Raw genomic sequence first — 18939 nt, 5'->3', positions numbered from 1 at the left:
CTTTTCTCTCTTCCTCTTTTTCTGTCTCTTTCTCCTTTCTCTCCCTCTCTTTCTCCCTCTTTTTCTGTCTCTTTCTTTGTCTCCCTCCATCCTTTTCTTTCTTTCCCTCCGTCCTTTTCTTTCTTTCTCCCCCTCTTTCCATTTCTTTCTCCCTCCCTCCCTTTTCCTCTTTCTCTGTTTTCCTTCCTCCCTTGCTGATTGACTGCGGGCTGCGCCCCCCTGGCGCCTCTGCGCAGGCCCACCGCTGGCTGACGCAGATTCGCCATCCACCTTTACAAGTGAGCTAAGAGCTTGTTCAGCCAGAACATATGTTCTGCGGATAATGTTATAGTGGACTGCCAATGATGAAAAAGCGGTTTTGCGAAATAGGACTTTTACCGGAAACCTATTTTGGCGTTCACCTACACAGCTGCAAGGACTCCTTTACAAGCTGCAAGGACCTTAAATTACACGGGCTATTGAACTATCTTCTTTGGAATTGATTTGTGTATAACACTTTGTCTTGCATTTTGTGTTTGTATGCTTAATATAGTGATTGACTAATCAGCATGTTTCTGTCTGTTTTGCCATAAGTGCTTGAGAATTCCAGTAGTCACTTTTGGGGCACTAGCTCTTGCTTCGGTTGCACAACCTCCAGGTGGTGGCTGGAGACCTGGCAACCCTAGCCTCCCCACCTTCCCGGGAGATCTATACTTGGTATGTCCCCCGAATGATGTTATAAATGTGCAAATGGCCCTTGGCAGGAAAAAGGTTCCCCACCCCTGGCTTATACCATTGGCTTCCTTCCAGTGGCGGCAGCTACAGCTCAGGATGGCTGCCAGCTCTTGGCTGCTTGGGCCGGCATACAGTTCTGGCCTGCTGCCTGCTCCAGGCTTCATCCCTAACTGCCGCCAGTCTGCACTGCTCCTCAAGTAGCAGCAACAGAGGCTAGCCCAACAAAAGCCCTCCTTGACACTGGAGTCACCACAGCAGCTTCTCCCCTGAGGCCCCTCCTCACTTATCAGAGGCAAGGTGGTAAGGGATGGATGGAGGTGGGGGGAGTCACACTGCTAATTCTGCTACATAAAAGATAGCCTAGCAGTGGTGAGGAAGGAAGGCTGGAGGGATATCAGCAAAATTAGTTGTTGGGTGGGTCGGTGGGTGGAGACCTCCCCAGCCTTCACTCTTGACTCCATTACTCACTGTTGTGTGCCTCTGCAGCCAGCTGTAGCCACCTGTCCACTGTTGACTGACTCTACAGCTGATTGCTTGAGCCCCTGCGGCTGTGACTGAGGTGCCAAAGGGGCCAGCAACAGGTGGAGCCTACAGGGTAGTTGGGGGTCAGCACAGATGTCTCCTAGCTAAGGCACCCCCTGAGTTCCTCATTCCGGTAGACTATATATTCAGAAGTCTGCCCTGGATTGGGTTTTGCGCATTTCCTATTGGAAATACTGCCAGCAGAATAGTAGAGCAGTTTTTGCACTACCTTGTTACCTCCACAACACTTATGTTTAATCTTAAAAAGAGTGATTCATCATATCTGTTGTTTATCGATTTTGATATACACGCCAGGCAGAATTACTCTGATTGCACAGAACTAAGTGAGACAAGAATCAGGGTTATCTTATTATCGAGATTGAATTTTTAAAATTGCTAGAAAAGTAGAGAATTCCCCATACAGGTTGCCAAGATGTGCCAGATGTGTCTGTGGGTTATTGCATTTTATATATTAAACAAGTTTACGCTCATTGAGTTTTATACTACAGAACAGAATAGACATACAGATGCTGAATAAATGTCTACTTTAGTTACTTAGTAAAGGTAAGCAAAAAAATCGACTTACATGTAAGTACAGTAATTGTTACAGGTTCAGTGGTGCCATATTTAAGGAATCAAAGCATGGGAAATTATTACCGTATATACTCGAGTATAAGCCGACCCGAGTATAAGCCGAGGCACCAAATTTTGCCTCAGAAAAGGGAAACCTGTATTGACCCGAGTATAAACCAAGGGTCAATACTGCAGCACTCTAACATGGCGGCCGCCATTTTAAAATGGTGGCCGCCATTTTAGAGCGGGAGGACGATCTCGCCCCTGCCCCGGGTCACCCTCCCGCCCGGGCTCCCGGACCCTCAAGACCCACCCCGACCCCAGCACCATCCTACGGGGGGAGGGGGAAGAGCCCCTACTCATCGGGAGAGGCGATGTGCAGCAGGCCCGCTGATCAGCTGGTGAGCGGGAGGACCGGCCCTGCCCCCCGGGCTGGCCAGCCAGACGGGGCCGTGGGGAAAGGTGGGACAGCGCGGGGGGGAGAGAAACCGCTGCCGCCACGCAGAAGGCATGCTGGGATGGGGTGGGGTGGGGAAAGAAACTGCCGCCGCTGCCGCCACTCAGAAGGTGCGCTGGGATGGGATGGGGTGGGATGGGATGGGGTGGGGTGGGGAAAAAGAAACCGCCGTTGCCGCTGCCGCGCAGAAGGCGCACTGGGGTGGGGTGGGATGGGGTGGGGGGGAAGAAACCGCCGCCGCACAGAAGGCGCGCTGGGATGGGGTGGGGTGGAAAGACCGCCGCCGCGCAGAAGGTGCGCTGGGGTAGGGTGGGGTGGGATGGGGTGGGGGGAAAGAAACCACCTCAGGGAAGGCGCGCGGGCAGGCGGCGGTGGCCCCCTCCCTGAGCGCAGGAGGCCTCGCAGGCCGCTCCCAGGCCGCAGGGAAGGCGTGCGGCCAGGCGGCGGTAAGTCCCCCCTCCCTCCACCTACCGTATTGACCCGCGTATAAGCCGAGTTGAGCTTTTTCAGCCCTTTTTTTGGGCTGAAAAACTCGGCTTATATGCGAGTATATATGGTATAACTTGTATGTCTTCAAGCTGTAAATCTATTGAAAGAATCTCTTTGCAAGGTTTTGTGGTATCATCTTGGCAGCTGCAGTTTTTATAAATGATAGGTACAATTCAGTGGGCATAGTTCTTGTACAGGTTCCATTGAAATGAATGGTAGATGCATCACATTTAATGTCTGTCTTCACCTTGCCAGAGGAGGGATGGAGTTTCTATGGCATCTGGTCCACCTAATGGCCACTAGGACATCTGACAGTATATATCATGTATTGCTATTGGGGGTTGCTTGGATTTTTATCACCATCTTATGTTTCTTGTTGACATCACTTGAAACATCCCAGATTTGTGGAGGCACCCTGTTCCTGTCTTCTCTGACATTTGAGTCTATTGCCAACTCAGTAGATTGCAACTAATTGTGGCCCAATTAGGCAATATTATTAACCTATAATTCCTAAATTGACTTAACTTTATTTAGTAGGGCTTATGCCCTGATCTGGATGGCCCAGGCTAGCCTGATCTCGTCAGATCTCAGAAGCTAAGCAGGGTCAGCCCTGGTTAGTATTTGGATGGGAGACCACCAAGGAATACCAGGGTTGCTGTGCAGAGGAAGGCACTGGCAAACCACCTCTGTTAGTCTCTTGCCATGAAAACCCCAAAAGGGGTCACCATAATTTGGCTGCGACTTGACGGCACTTTACACACACACACAGTAGGGCTTATAGGGCGGGTGGGTTTATTGTTGATGTCTGTGTTGTTGTTATTGAGTTTTAGTGAGTTTATTCAGTGGCATCCTTGCTGTGATTGTTTCAGACAGATGCAGGCAAGAGTTGTTACATCATGAGAGGCCAGCCATGGGCTGGGGATCCCAACTATGAGGGGGTATGGGAGGTATGGCTGTGGGAGCAGGTGATGGAAAGGAAGGAAACGGAGATATGGGCATGCTCGGTCTCCTTCCAACCTGTGGCCCATCTCGAGAGATGATGGCAGGGGGTCTAGGAATTACCCATCTCTGACACTGCTGTTCTTCCATTTTCCTTGGGTTTTGCTGAACATTTTCAGATACTTCTATTCACTGTTTGGGTAATCCATCATCTCAGAGGAGAATATAATGCTTTGTACAATGCCCAGTCAATCCCTTTAAGACTGCATGCTTGAACACCACCACAAAATTCTTCAGATTGCAAGGGCTAACCTAGACACTCTATTACAAAAGCTGTTTTCAGACAACTCATATCTGTCATTCAAATATCTCTTTGCTCTTTTGAAAAACTTTTAAAAAATTTCTTCCTTCTACACCTGGTGTTAATTGCTTAGCAGTACAATCCTAAAGGGGGGGGCAAGTGGGTTTGGAGATGGTATGACCCCTGCACTGGCATAAATGCCACATGCATCGTCCACATGGGCATGTATGTCAGTGCAGGGAAGTGGTGCGACAGCACCATGCATGGGTGCCAGAATGGCTGCGGTGGCAAGGTTCCTCCAGTGCAAGAGCTCACGCCAGTGCCAAAGGTGGCGTTCCTGGGGGCAGAGCTGACATTAGTCAGCTTCCTAAACACTTTCGCCCCGGGAACTCCCCCTTTTGCTGGCATAGACTTACGCCAGCAAAAATGGTGTCGTAGCCCCATGGAGCTGCATAACACAGTTTCACAGGGCTTGGGGGAATTTAGCTGATTGGCTTACTTGTGAAGTGGGTCAATGCTTTTGAGTGCCTATGCTCTTAGAATGGACTCCTTCCTGAGAAGAAGTATGTTATCTTATTCAGTTAGACACCTACTAGACAGGACTCAGTGCTTCTTACCGAAGTAACTTTTCTCTTGAATTGCCCCAATAAATTATGAAAAGAATGTGAATGTATTTACAATTTATTTTACATAATATATATGCATGTAAATGGTTACAAAGTTCTAAAACATGTTATAAAGTACAGACATCATGAGTCTTAAACATGTTCATGTATGCAAGCAATCTTAAACAATCTCTATTTCTCTATATTTCTCTATATAAGAGTTCAAACCTTAAACCTGTAATAATATTTCATTCAGGAATATAACAGTTACAGAAATCTTGTAAAATATGGTTAGTACAATGGAAAAAGATCTGATATAGTTAAAAGCATCTTAATTCAGAGTACCTAAAATATCATAAAACATAAAATATAAAACAGAAGACTTTATCTAGTCATGTCATTTGCAAACCTCCCCAGCTTATATGCAAGACTTAGAGAGATCTGAAAAGGTCCTAATTCATGTTAAGGATATGTGTTATTTTAGTACTTCAATGTCTTTGCAATGTATGTCTTTGGTGTATGCAAAGGTCAGAGAAATCTCTGGTTCCACGAGTTCATGTAAGAGCTGGAGTCATGAGCCTTTGAAGCCTTTAAGTCCATGCCAGGACCAAGTCCATGAAACCATAGAGAAATCTCCCAGTGTTCTTAGCCTATGGAAAGACCTCTGATCTATGTTAAGATCAGGGAAATCTATATGTATGTGCATACCATCTATAGCTGTGTCAGAATCAGAAAGCAATGCAAAGCTTATTTGAAAGCCATGTAAATGTCAGAGTCCCTGTGTAAGCACAGAGCACTGTGTATGCATTATGCTATGTCACTGAATGCAGAAGCTTTCCCTGTCAGCTAGGAAAACCTCTGGCTCCTGCTCTGAGAATATTCAGAAATCTCTCTGTTAGTTAGAGAAACTTCTGACGCATGCCCAGAGATTAAGTTCCTGGTCTCTTCAACTCTTTGAAGGACCTGTGTTAAGGAAGCTATAGGTTTTACAATCTCCATGTCTGTCAGGACTGGGAGGCCAAACAAGACTAGATAGATCTTAGTGAGAAAGCATTAATCCCTGCTAGAATCAATGAGCTCTCAGTGTTTCCATTCCAAATATGGAAAGATCCAAACTCCTAGACCCCACACTAAGGCTGGTGGATTCTAGGAGTCTCCATCCTATTCATAAGATGGAGAAGTCTGCAGGCATTCAGTTCAGACATCCAGTCTTAGCAAGGGCTGGCTATATTGAAAAGAATCCCCCTTAAGGGATCTCCAGTCTCACAGGAAGACTTGTAAATGTTGGAGAATCTGTAAGCATCCAGCATATTCAAAGACTGAACACTCAGACTACAATCCATATGGAAAATCTGATGGTCTCAATTCACGCAAGAATCAAGGCTTCAGAGCCCACATCTCACGCAAGGGATGGAGAGAATCATATCAGGTCAGCTGGTGTCAACCTTTCAAGAACTCTCTCCTTTCTGGCTAAGTAGCTCCTCCTTATGTACCTTCAAGATCAGTGTTTATCTGATCTTGAGTCACTTCCAGTGCACCTGCACTTCTGGAATTGTATGTTACCTAAGGTAGCAGTGCTGCTGCATATGTGGAGCTTCTTCCTTCAGCAGGTCATTGCTGATCATGGCCATTTGTGTTACACAGTCATTTTATGGCTTTGATATATTTCTTAACATGTAAATTTTCCCAGCATTTTTCTTATTGTTAAGAATACAGTTAAGTTGACTGGTTTCGCACCTCTGAAAGACCTCTGTAACCTAAAAAGGCCTGAAACCTCATTTACAATCACCTCGTGACAACTCATTACATCATAGCTCTCAGTCAGCACCTGTACAGAGCAGAAACCGTGTTTCTCTATCTAGTGACCTTCTAGTTAGTGGCAGTGTTCCAGGACAGAGCTGCAGAGCGGGCCTATCTCATAGGAATACAGGAAGACCTTGATAAAAAAACATTTCAGTTCAGTCATTCCCTTTGAGAGTCAGGCTTTTGAAAACCCTGTTTTCTCTTTGCATATGAGGTCTGTATGGGTTTCAAATGGTCAAATTCTATATACTTTTCACTATTTTGAGCTTGGGCTGTGACACTTGCTGTGCCATCCCTGGCCATTCCAGAACTACCCCCACCTTTGGACTGTGCTATAAGTCTGCTATTTGTTGCAGAGCCAAAAAACCCCCACAAACCCTTCTTTTCTGTTTTCTATTCATCTCACTCATCAGCTCACACAGAGAGGATGCTGAATGACCTGACATTAATGTACAACTCTGAGGTATCTGATAGAGCCACCACTTACAAAGGGGGGTATCACTGCATAACAATGCTTAAATAACTGTCTTCCGTTCTTGTGTAATTCTTCTTGCACAGCAATGGAGCTAGGTATATAAGCCCTGATGTGTAATCAAAGCAGGCCTATGACTTTGCTCCTGCAGTTTTGGGGCCTTTCTCCTAACCTGTGGAAATGGCTACTCAGTCAGTGCCTCTCTTGCTGAGCTCAACTAGCACATTGCTGAGTGCACAAAGTCTTTACAGTTGGTGTCTTCATTACATTAAAACAATAGCATTGATTCAGCCCCCTTTTTTAACTTAGAAATCTAAATTTACACAATTTCATAGCCTCCCCCTCTAGCTTGCATTTAGAACTACCAATTCTTAACCACAATTAAAACACACACTAGATGGTAGAACACCCTGATTAAGGCGAGATCTTAGAAGCACATGCCATAAGCACATTATCTGAAATATAATCAAACCAAACCTAGATATGCTCCTGAAGGTTTGGGACCACTTTCTCCCTGTCTGAAATGGCTGATTTTTCTAGTCTACTCCCCTGAGCATGAAGCCCTTCCTTTTTTTCAACAGGAGGGCAATATTTGTGGCCACAACTATCAATCCTGGTAGTCCACCACAGCCAAGTCAGGAACCTGGGTCTTTAGGCATTGAAATGCCATTACTGAGGCTTCTGCTTACCAGCAGAGGGAGCTCCCTCAGTTGTTACAATGGAATGGTTGGGACGAACTTCTGTTTTGTTATAGCCAATCACACACTGTGGCTACCAGAGCTATTGTAAGCCGTGGATCAAAGTTGGCACAGTCAGACATGAATAGCTAGAACAATAGGGAGTCTACCAGGAAACTTCTGCAGAAGTTTCATCGCTCCTAAGATCATCCCTCCCTGTACCACCTTGTGATCTAGTTAGTGGAGAAGCTGGATTTATCATGTTTGTTTGCTTATTTTGGTACAGAATATGGGATAGCTAGTTGAAGGACCTAGAAAGGATTCTGAACTGTAAGGATGTGTCACTGGCCACCAAGATTAAGTTAATTATTGCCATCGTATTCCCTATTATTATGTATGGGTGTGAAAGCTGGACATTGAAGAAGGCAGATAGGAAGAAAGTAGATTCCTTTGAAATGTGGTTTTGGAGGAGAGTGTTACGGATACCTTGGACTGCCAAAAAAAACAAATCAGTGGGTTATAGATCAAATCAAACTTGAACTGACCCTAGAAGCTAAAATAATAATATCGTATTTTGGTCACATTATGAGAAGACAAGAGTCACTAGAAAAGACAGTCATGCTAGGAAAAGTTGAGGGCAGCAGGAAAAAAGGAAGACCCAACAAGAGATGGATTGACTCAATAAAGGAAGCCACAGCCCTCAATTTGCAAGTTCTGAGCAAGGTGGTCAAAGACAGGAAATTTTGGAGGACACTGATTCATAGGGTCGCCATGAGTCGGAAGCGACTTGACGACACTTAACACACACACACAGATGACTCAAAAAGAAGATTGCCCTGTAAAAAGCCAGTGAGCCAGTGTGGTGTAGTAGTTAGAGTGTCGGGCTAGGATATGGAAGACCCAGGTTCAAATCCCCACTTTGCCATGAAAACTTTCTCTCAGCCTATCTCACAGGGTTGTTGTGAGGATAAAATAGAGAGGAGAACATAGTAAGCCACTTTTGGTCCCCATTAGGGACAAACGTGGGATCTAAATATGTAAACAAACAAATAAATAAAAGCAATATGAAGCACCATCATAGCACTTATCCAGTGATAAACCCCACTGTTTTGTACATGAAGTTTCTCATCTAGAATAAATTAAATATGCAGTTCAATGGGAGATGATATGTACATATATTCTGTTGCATGTGTAGACTGACTTCCAGCATGAAAGAGGTACAGGATCCTGCTGGAAAAAAAGTTTCCTGTGGACATCGGAGCCCATATAGAACTATGAAATTTGATGCTAATATTTTTCCCGGTTGAAAAACTCATACTTCTAGTAATACATTGTGTGTGTTCTCAATTACAGCGCAAGACTATTATTCTGGTAGGTATTGTGGCAGCATTGTTGTTCCTCATCATTGTCCGTCTTACGAACGAAGTCAGCTTTCCTCTGATCCTCAACTGCTTTGGTCAAACCAGTGTCAAATGGATGCCATTCTCCTACTCCCAAAGACGACCTCTAAGGACACACTATGGATATATAAATGTGAGAACCCAAGAGGTAAGAAATCATATTAGAGGACAACATGTTAGTAAATATTATCTATGCACGTAATTTCAAGTAGTCTGTGGAATATTATTTTTTGTCTTATTCAATAGGAAAAAATATGAGCATTTAAAGGGGTCAACCCCTCTGGCATGAACTAGTGTGAACTGATCTTCAACCCAGTTCTGAATGTTTGTTTTGTGTTGTGATTCTGTTTTCTTGGGCATTTAAATTTTAAGTGGTGAACAGAATGAGTACCCTTCTAATTGACCTGGATTGTGCAAGAAGTCAGTTGCTCATTTCACACAGTCCCCTAAGCAGCAAAATATGAAAGACATCCTGTGGTTATTTCGAAACCCTCTAGTTTCAAAAGTAGATTGCTGGAACTGTGAGGGTCTCCTTTATGAAAAAAAAAGTTTAAAAGCCCTGTTGGATGCATGGATTTTAGCCTCACTGTTCCCTGGTGTTATGTACATAGTAGATGAAAACCTAGCTGCATAACCAGAAGCTAGCTCCTGCCTGAGCATTTTTCACTGCACTACAGCAGGGTATAGAAATTATCTTTCAGAATAGCAAAATTACTATTTTCCTTTCAAAAGGAAGAAGGAATATATTACTTGTGGCACAGCACCTTTATTGTAAAGACCTCTCTCTTAAACAAACACAACCTCTTCAAAATGCAATATAATTGGGACTTCCGGGTGTAAACGGCCACCGACCAGTCTAGCCTCGGTAAGCTGCTCGCAACCGCACCAGCAAGGAGAGATTTCTAACCCTTTAGAAGTCTCGGTGGGCTGTAAATCCAGGTTTACAGCCCCCCCCCCAATTAGATTGGGGTCCGCAGGATCAGGTTCCCACCTGGAGCGGGTCCGAACAAAGCTGGTATTCTGCCAGGTTCTCCGAGCCAGCTATCTTCCACCCCCCCACACTCTTTCCTTCCTCCTTCCTTCCCTCCCCCCTTTTTTTCTTTTTTTTCTTTGAAAAGTGGATTTAAGACGGTACCTTGATAACCCACTTCAACCAACAACAGATTGGTGAGTGGAACAAAGCTAAACCTATACAAAGATTGAGAGAAAAGACTTTATAGAGCTCTGAACTTTAAAAATCATAAGACGAAGAGAAGGGCAATTAAAATGGCGGATGGCCAAAACTGAAACTATCTTTGGAGTTAAAGTTTTGCCACGCCAAAAGAGAAGGGCTCCGGGGAAAAGAAAATCAAAGAGGGCCTAACTTGCCTTAAGCCAGACGAGAGCAGCGGCAGTGTGCAAATTGAGCCTTTGTGAGTGAGAGTTTGGCAGACAAGAGGCAGTGGCAGGAGCGGGTGCTCAGAACGAGCGCTGGTGCGCTAGATAATTGCTGGGCCGGACGATCAGGGCGGGTGCGCAGAATGCGCGCCGGAGTGGAGGCGGCAGTGACGGGCACATGGAATGGGTGCAGGCGTGTTTGCCAGCTATCGGGGTCGATCGAGAAGACCAGGGCGGGCACACGGAATGGGCGCTGGAGCGAAGGTGGCGGTGACGGGCATGTGGAATGGGCACCGGTGTGTTTGTAAGCTGCTGGGCTCAACTGGGAAGATCAGGGCAGGCGCACGGAACGGGCGCTGCTGGGATGTTGATGTCGTGGTGAGAAAGGCTGTCGAATAGATTGTAAGCACTTGATTTTAGAAGACTGGCCAGTTTCAACAAGGTGGAGACTCGGGAGTTGAGGGCGGGCGTCGGTGGAAGCCAGTTAATCATTAACTCTAAACACAATAGCGCCATTTGGTGGTTACTATTCATATTGTCTGTACTAATAGCTTTCCTTTCCCTTATTGTGGCACTAATATCACCCCCAATCAGGCTCATTAAATTGATCCCCTTACTTTCCCAATTAACTTCTTGGCTTTAAAAGTGACAGTTTTGAACATTGATGAATTAGAAATTGAAATTAATTGTGGTTTAATTGGGTATTCAATGAATTAGAAATTGATTCTAATTGCAGTTGACTGTAGACCGTATATTGGTCAGGCAGACTGTAATTTCCATTGCTGAGGTATTGACTAATTAATTTCAAATACTGACAAATTAATTTTAACTGATTGATTTAATTTTTTTAATTAATTAATTATTTGATGAACTAGAACTTAATTATATTTGTAGTCAATTTTATATTGTATACCTGCTAGGCTGCTGGGCAGACTTGAAAAATTTACTGTTTTGGATTATGAAAAAATATTTACAACAATCCAAGAAGCGTCTAATTTCATCCAAAATCCTGCCATCAACTTCTGAGTCAACACAACACCAAAGAGTTAGTTCAATAGAAATGCCCAAGTCAAAAAAGAAGACCAAAAATCAAGAAGAAGAAGAAGAATCACAAATGGAAGAACTTAAGTCTTTAATAATACAACTTAGTGAAGAGAACAAACAAAGACAAGAAGACACCAAACAAACCATTCAGGAGTCCTTGCAAAGAATTGAAAAGAAGATTGATGATAACGCCAAAGAAATTAAAATTTTACAGCAAAAACACCAGAAATTAGAAGAGAAGCTTGAACAACAATCAACATCAATTTGAACACACGAGCAGAAACATCAAGATGCAGACAAAAAGTTTGATCTCCAAGATATCATTAATCGTGAACACAATTTAAAATTTAGAAGCCTGCCCTAAAAATTCGGATTAACGGACCTGGAAGTAGAGTTACAAGAACTATTGCATGAAGTCTATGGTTTCCGACAAGAATTTCTTCAAAATGACAAGATATTTAGAATCAACTCTGCATTCTCCACCAAGCACAATGCACCTAGAGGCGTATTGGTTAAGTTTTCCAATCAGAGAGCTGGAGACGAAATACTTCGAGCCCAAAGAGATAACAGACTGTCTTACCAAGAGAGAGAAATCTTGGTTCTTACTGACCTACCACCGGCAGCAATACAGAAAAGTAAACAATTTGATGAATTGAGAACTATCCTACACAAAAAGAACATAAGATTCTGCTGGATTGCACCGTATGCCTTAAACATTTCTCTACCAAAAGGCAGAAGGATAATTAGAAATAAAGAAGACCGATCAACTCATAGATGAACTTACTTATGAGTATTCATTTCAATCGGGTGGATCAGGAGGAGAACCATACCCCAAAGGGAGGAATACTCCAACAAAAGAAGCAGAGGCTGAGAAAATTTGGAAAAGAAAAGAAATAGTGGAGGCAGTGGTCAGCCTGGAACAAGTAGAACCAGGAACACCAATTACTGAAAGAATCCAAGTCAACAAGGTCGCGGTAGCGATAAAAACAGTGGTTTCTCCTGAAACAAGGCAACTGATCGACCAAGCAGAAAGTCAACTGAGTATTCAAGTAATGGAAGAACTCTCTCTAGAAGAACAGGAAGAATTCAAGCTTGCTGAAGCTGCTGCTATTGATTAACTATGGAGAATCTTAAAATAATATCAGTGAATGTCAACGGTCTTAACTTCCCTTCCAAAAGGAAGAAAGTCTTCCACAAACTTATCAAAACCTCTTCGGACATTATTTGTCTTCAAGAAAAACACATTAAACAATCACACATCAAACTCTTACAATGTAACAAACTGGGGACTTTACATACATCTTCATCACTAACTAAGAAACAAGGAGTAGCAATTTATGTCAAAAGCCAAAAACTGTCAGTAATAGGTTCTTGTAGGTTATCCGGGCTGTGTAACCGTGGTCTTGGAATTTTCTTTCCTGACATTTCGCCAGCAACTGTGGCAGGCATCTTCAGAGTAGTAACACTGAAGGGCAGTGTCCCATACGATTCTTTGTGCTGAGAGACACTGTCCTTCAGTGTTACTACTCTGAAGATGCCTGCCACAGTTGCTGGCGAAACGTCAGGAAAGAAAAACATATTCCAGAATTGATATGATTTGGGTATCCAGTACGCTGCTCAACAGATTGGGGGAAGTCAACATTTTACCTGAAACATATGCGGACCACAATCCAATGGAACTAAACTTGCTGAGTCCCAGGATAGGGTTAAGAAGATGGAGGATGAACAATAATATTCTTTTAAGGACGGCCATTTTGGAACAATGTCAGAAAGTTTTGAAATTCTTCTTTGAGACGAACATGACTTCTCGACCAGCACAAAGAATCGTATGGGACGCAAGCGAAGCTTACATGAGAGGAAAATTAATAGCAATAACATCTACGTTGTAAAAAGAAAGAGAACATGTATTAAATAATCTATAACAACAACTACACCAACTAGAAGAGGAACATCATGAATCAGGTGATTCGCAGATTTTTCAAGAAATTTCCAACTTGAAACTCCGAATTGCAAAGGAAGAATCCAAGGAAATATAAAGTTTTGTTCCAAACTGTAGAAGGGTTACAAGGTATGCAAACCATGTAATATTACTCGTTATTGTTTTTCCCTTCTCCCCCTATTTTCCTTTTAATTTTGTACCCTAAAAATCAATTATTATTTTTAATGCAATATAATTAAATGTTCATGTTCGTATTTAGTGTAAACCACCAAGAAATGAATGTCTTGGCTAACTTTGATTAAAGCTGTGCATGATAAGATGCTGTTGCTATGGCCTCCTGGAGTTGTAGCTATAGCAACCGTTAGGAGAAAAGTTTTATGTACAGTAACATCCCATATTTGATGTAAATCAGATATTATAGTAATCTTAGGAGCTGCACACATTTCAAGGTTACCTTGCTCATTTGTTTGGGTACAATACAACACATCTGGAATAGAGTTGCATTACATTTGGCCAGTTTTTTTGTTCCCCTGCTACTGTATTTTTTAGGCTCATTTTAGAGCAATCAGGCTGTGTATAGGCATGGGTCGGTTTCTGATATCCTGCTTTTTATGTTGAACATTTCTGGGAAATCTTGCCAAACTTTAAATTTGCAAACAGTAGTCTTGATCCAACACATGTTCCCTGTGAATGCTCCACTTGGAAGTGGAGATGTGTATGTGGATAGGACTGTGAGGACTTTCTGGCCCGTTTCTACTTCTGGATGAATTTTACTGACTACTGAAGGTGCCTTCCAGGGTGGTTGTTTTTTTTAATCATTGAGGACAGATTACTAGAATTGGAGTAGCTCAGATGTGCAAAAACATAATTGTGGATACATCTACAATTGATTATTTGGTGTTGTTCTATTTTATGTATTATTGTTATGGTTAAGCTCAAGACCTTTGGTCAAATGAGCTAGTAAATAAATGGAATGGAAATGGTTAGGAGCGGTGGACTCTAATCTGGAGAGCCAGGTTTGATTTCCCACTCCTACACATGAAACCAGCTGGGTAACCTTGGGCTAATCACAGTTCTATATGAGTTCTCTCAGCCTCACCTACCTCACAAGGTGTCTGTTGTGGGGAGAGGAAGGGAAGGAGATTGTAAGCCAATTTGATTCTTTTTAAAAGATAAAGTTGGCATATAAAAACCAACTCTTCTTCTTCGTAGAGGGGAGCACATTCACATTCTGGGTAACTTTGACTGGGGCATAGTGCCACCTTATATTGCTTCCTCTGATTGCCTCTGCACTCATGAGAACCTCTGCCATTTCTTGGTTGATGAATTTAGAGGAATGGATGTTTCAGGAATACCCTCTTTCCAGTTCTTCGTTTTTAAAGGGTCTAGCTGCAGTGGACCAAGGGTCAGAGCCTGATTAAGCCCAGCCCTGCTGTTTGTTTACATATTTGTAATTGCACCTTAGTAGTAGTAGGCCTTGCAGTCCTTCTTCCAGTTTTCAAGCCTTCAGCTTTTGAACCAGTGACTTTGGTTGAAATGTGGAAGTAGTGAATTAAAAGAACTCTTTCAACTCCTCCACTGTACATTCAAACTGCTGCCTCATCTCAATGATCCAAACAGAGGGACCAAGGTAGGATTGGTGGGATGGTTGCCTTCACATTGCAGCAGCAGTGACATGGTTACTAGACTGTTTTATGGGAATGTGGAAGGACAGACCTCTCCATGTCTCTTAGCCCATCCAAGCTGTTTCATTCTGGGAGAGAGACAAGAATTGTGCAAGGCTGCCTAAGCAGTTCCTATTCCCAGCTAAGCCAATTACTACTATTTGTTGATGGGGACTCTAATATTTTTTCATCAACAACATCATCTCTAATTCAGAGGTGTCTAATAAATAATTGTAGAACACTTAGCACTTGTCTAGAGCTTGTATATCTTTCAAGAGATATATGCAGCACTTTGGTTCAAGTTTGGAGATTCTTTTTCAGCTCTCAGATGTTCACTGATCAAGCACTAGATCACTGAACTTTCATGTATGGGTTGTTAATGCATAATACTGAATATTAGAGAACTTGGCCAACAGAGAATAAAGAGCATAGTCTTTTGTTACTGTAGGCTCAAGGGCTTGGAAGAAATTTTAAAAAGATAATTAACTTCTTATTTGCTAAACAGTAAAGTACTTAGCAAGGCTCACCCAAATAACTTTGGACTTCATCAAAACAGGGAAGAATTATATATTTCATCTGGATCCTACACCAGGAACCATATTTCGTATCTGGTCCACACAAATGGGTAATAACAACTGGGTTTGGATGCATAGTTTGACAGCAAAACTGTTGACTAATTTTCAGCAATAAAAGTAATCCCAACCAAAACAGTTGTTACAATCCTAAACCACAAACTCTACAAATTATGGTAGCAGGTATTTAAAAAAAAATGATGACTGGCTTTCAAAAAGTTTTTGTTTGTTAGGACATGGCCTCAATGTGTTCTGCATGTCACAGTTAGCCAAACTAGATGAGATAAATTTATGTCCTTGCTAAAAGAACTGCTACATGTCAGGACTTCATACCTTAAATACTACCTGCCTCTCCAGTCAAGGGATAGTAAAGCATAATAATTGGGTTTCAAAAAGTTCTACTTCGGAGTCTCTACAACTTGTATATTATCTCATTATTTTCACTTAAGGGGTAGAAAACTTCATAGGGTATGCACTTGCATCAGTTTCAGAGTTACAGAGAAATCGCTGCCTGTCAGGAGGTACTTTCTTTTAAATGGTAAGATTATCTCTACAGAAAGAAAAAAAATACACAGTGGGAGAAAGACTGTTAAAATAAGAATATCTAGATTAGAAATCAATAGGTAAAAAGTACAGTACAAGCAGTAAGTGCTGCAATATAATTGCCAATCAACTGCTAATGTGACAGAGAAAAGATAAAGGAGGGTTATTTATACTATGTATCTTAAGAAAATGGGAGGAAAATAATCTAAAATTAAGTGAAGAAATCCAGACAGGTTTCTTTTATAATCAGCACCTGAGCAATGTAGAAGGAGTAATTACATTGCTATCCAGTAGCAAATGGAACCATTTGTAGATCAATAGCAATTAATATCAATTTAATCTATAACACTCAGGGCCAGTTTACATGGCTAAGAAGTAGAAATGTTGTGCATATAGTGGGGCCATGGACTAGGTACACACTTAACATTGCTTGAGTGGTATTATATGATCACTTGTTCACATGGGCATCACTTATGCTTGCCATTTTTCTGTTTCAGCTGTGGAACCATACATACAGTACGTAGATGTATGCATACTTGCACATGTGCCTACTTCCTACAACTTGTGCTGTATTTCTTTAGTTCAAACTATAGGGTCTCTATAAAGGCTCTAGGCTGGGCTTCTCCACTGTATAGTTCTTGCACTGCTACCTGCCACCAGTGACACTCTCATCCACAGTCACCTGTTGTCTGATGTGAATAGGGGTTAAAGTTAACGTTGGGTCTCTAGCCATGCAAAAACAAGAAGAGATGGTGGGAGAGTTACAGAAGCACTGCCAGGCAACCAGACTAGACTAGGCCTAAATTGTGGGATGAGACAGAGAACTCAACAATAACCAACAATAACCATGCTACTTAACAACAGAATAAGAGAAAACATTTTATTGGAATTAAATGGCCATGATTTAAATTGGCAATTGCTAAAATTGCATTGGCGCAGCATGTGGGCTGGATCAAGAACATCAGCTGACTCCATGCGGCTGGTGCGTACATCTACCCCCAGAAAGCCTGCTGGGAGTAGCAGGAATGGCAGTACTGGGAATTCACCTGGGCATGAGCCAGTTGGTGTTCCCCCGCCACTTGGGAGGAGGCTGCCCGAACATCCCCTCCCCCGAGCTGGGCATGTCCACCTCAAAGCCTCTCCCAAAATCCCTCAATGGGATCCCCCTTGGGAGGGAAAGGGGCACACAGGCTGCTTTTCCCCAAAACTAATCCAGACTCATGTGTACACCACCTAAGCCATGACAAAAATGATAAACAAACCCAAGAACAGAGAGGGGGGTGGGAACAAAGCCAGAGACAACTGAATCTCCAGCCGGGGGAGCCCCTTTTGTTAGGAAGAGCGGGCTGACTGGAGTGAACTCTGACTCCAGCGTCTGCCCGCTCAACTGCTTTCCCCACATCAAGGCTCCCGTTAGGTTCAATTTGAACTGCAATGGGCAGCCACTTGCCTGAGGTGGCAGGAACGTCATGCGCAAGCAAAGAGGCGAAGGCTCGCTCACTGCTCCCCCGAGCGCCAGCTGCCACCTGAGATGCTGCCCGGCCCACGCCTCCCTCTGTCACCTCCCCCAACCCGGGCACCAAAGCAGACTCCCGGTAAAGTCCGGGAATCCGTGCATTTAGAAGACATGGTAAAGAGCAAAGTAGTTAGGTAGAGTCTGAGATAAGGCAATGGAAAATGGTTCTGTCCAGGAAAGTCTGCTTCCTTTAGCAGTTCTGTCACTGGATGAACCCAGATACTTGGCTGGCCACTGAGGGGAACCACCACAAAATAGGAAAAGACAGAAATTCTAGAATACAATTTTTTGGATACTAATATTGTCAGTCTCCATGCATTCGTCTTCAGGAGAAGTGGGGAAAAGGAGTAGTATGTATCAAGTGTCATTTCTTTAGTGCCTTGTTCCAAAGGAAACAACTAACTTACTAACTACACAGATAGCTGGTGGTAATCAGTAGCCAATTAACTCCTTTGGACAAAGGCATTAAACAAATTAGTTTTCCTTATATGGCCCTGACAGTAGTTGGGAAAGAGCAGGATGGAAATTGAAAAATAATATAAATAAATAAGAACCCCCAGAGTATTGGTCAGTATCATTGTCTTCTGAAAGGTACTTGGTCTTTAATAAATATTCAGACTTTCCTTATCTCTCTCCCCAGAGACTTCCCATTGTCTAAAAGCCTTCTATGTGAACAATCATAAGACTGCTATTCACAAATTATGCTGTAAGGTTGCTGAAATTTATAATGGCATTTTAAGATATGAATACCAACTGAATTATTTATTTTATTTATTTATGTAAATTTGATTTCTGTCACAGAATTAAAGACCTAGGGTGGTTAATAGGCTTCCAAATAGCTGAAATACATAAAGTAAAACAAAAAAAATTAGTACATCCAACAATATTCATTTTATCACTCTGGCAGCTGTTTAAACTGCCTGTTTAAACATGGAATATAGTGATTATTTCTGCATTTCCCCTTGAAACTTACTTCTTTGCTTTCCAAATTGCAGATGAAAGTCAGAGCTACCTCTCCCCCCCATTCCTGCTATTCCTCCTTGATGCCTGTTGACAAAGATGTGTGTGTGTGTGTAAAGTGCCGTCAAGTCGCAGTCGACTTATGGCGACCCCTTATGGGGTTTTCAAGGCGAGAGACTAACAGAGGTGGTTTGCCAGTGCCTTCCTCTGCACAGCAACCCTCGACTTCCTTGGTGGTCTCCCATCCAAATACTAACCAGGGCTGACCCTGCTTAGCTTCTGAGATCTGACGAGATCAGGCTAGCCTGGGCCATCCAGGTCAGGGCGTTGACAAAGATACCTGGCTTTATCACATAGTATAGTACCTCTGTC

General features: G+C 42.9%; 1 protein-coding gene across 1 annotated transcript in view; it reads left to right on the top strand.

Annotated features, from left to right (window-relative positions):
- The window catches only part of ST6GALNAC3 (ST6 N-acetylgalactosaminide alpha-2,6-sialyltransferase 3), a 339190-nt gene that overhangs the window by 168208 nt on the left and 152043 nt on the right, over positions 1–18939 (top strand). The window contains exon 2 of the mRNA XM_056844627.1: positions 8906–9100. Coding sequence (XP_056700605.1) covers positions 8906–9100 — 195 coding nt within the window. The remainder of the gene's footprint in view (positions 1–8905; positions 9101–18939) is intronic.

The sequence above is a fragment of the Euleptes europaea genome, chromosome 2 (genome assembly GCF_029931775.1).
Source record: "Euleptes europaea isolate rEulEur1 chromosome 2, rEulEur1.hap1, whole genome shotgun sequence".
NCBI classification, from domain to species: Eukaryota; Metazoa; Chordata; class Lepidosauria; order Squamata; family Sphaerodactylidae; genus Euleptes; species Euleptes europaea.
The sequence above is the reverse complement of the archived record's forward strand: the minus strand, read 5'-3'. Positions and strand labels throughout refer to the sequence as shown.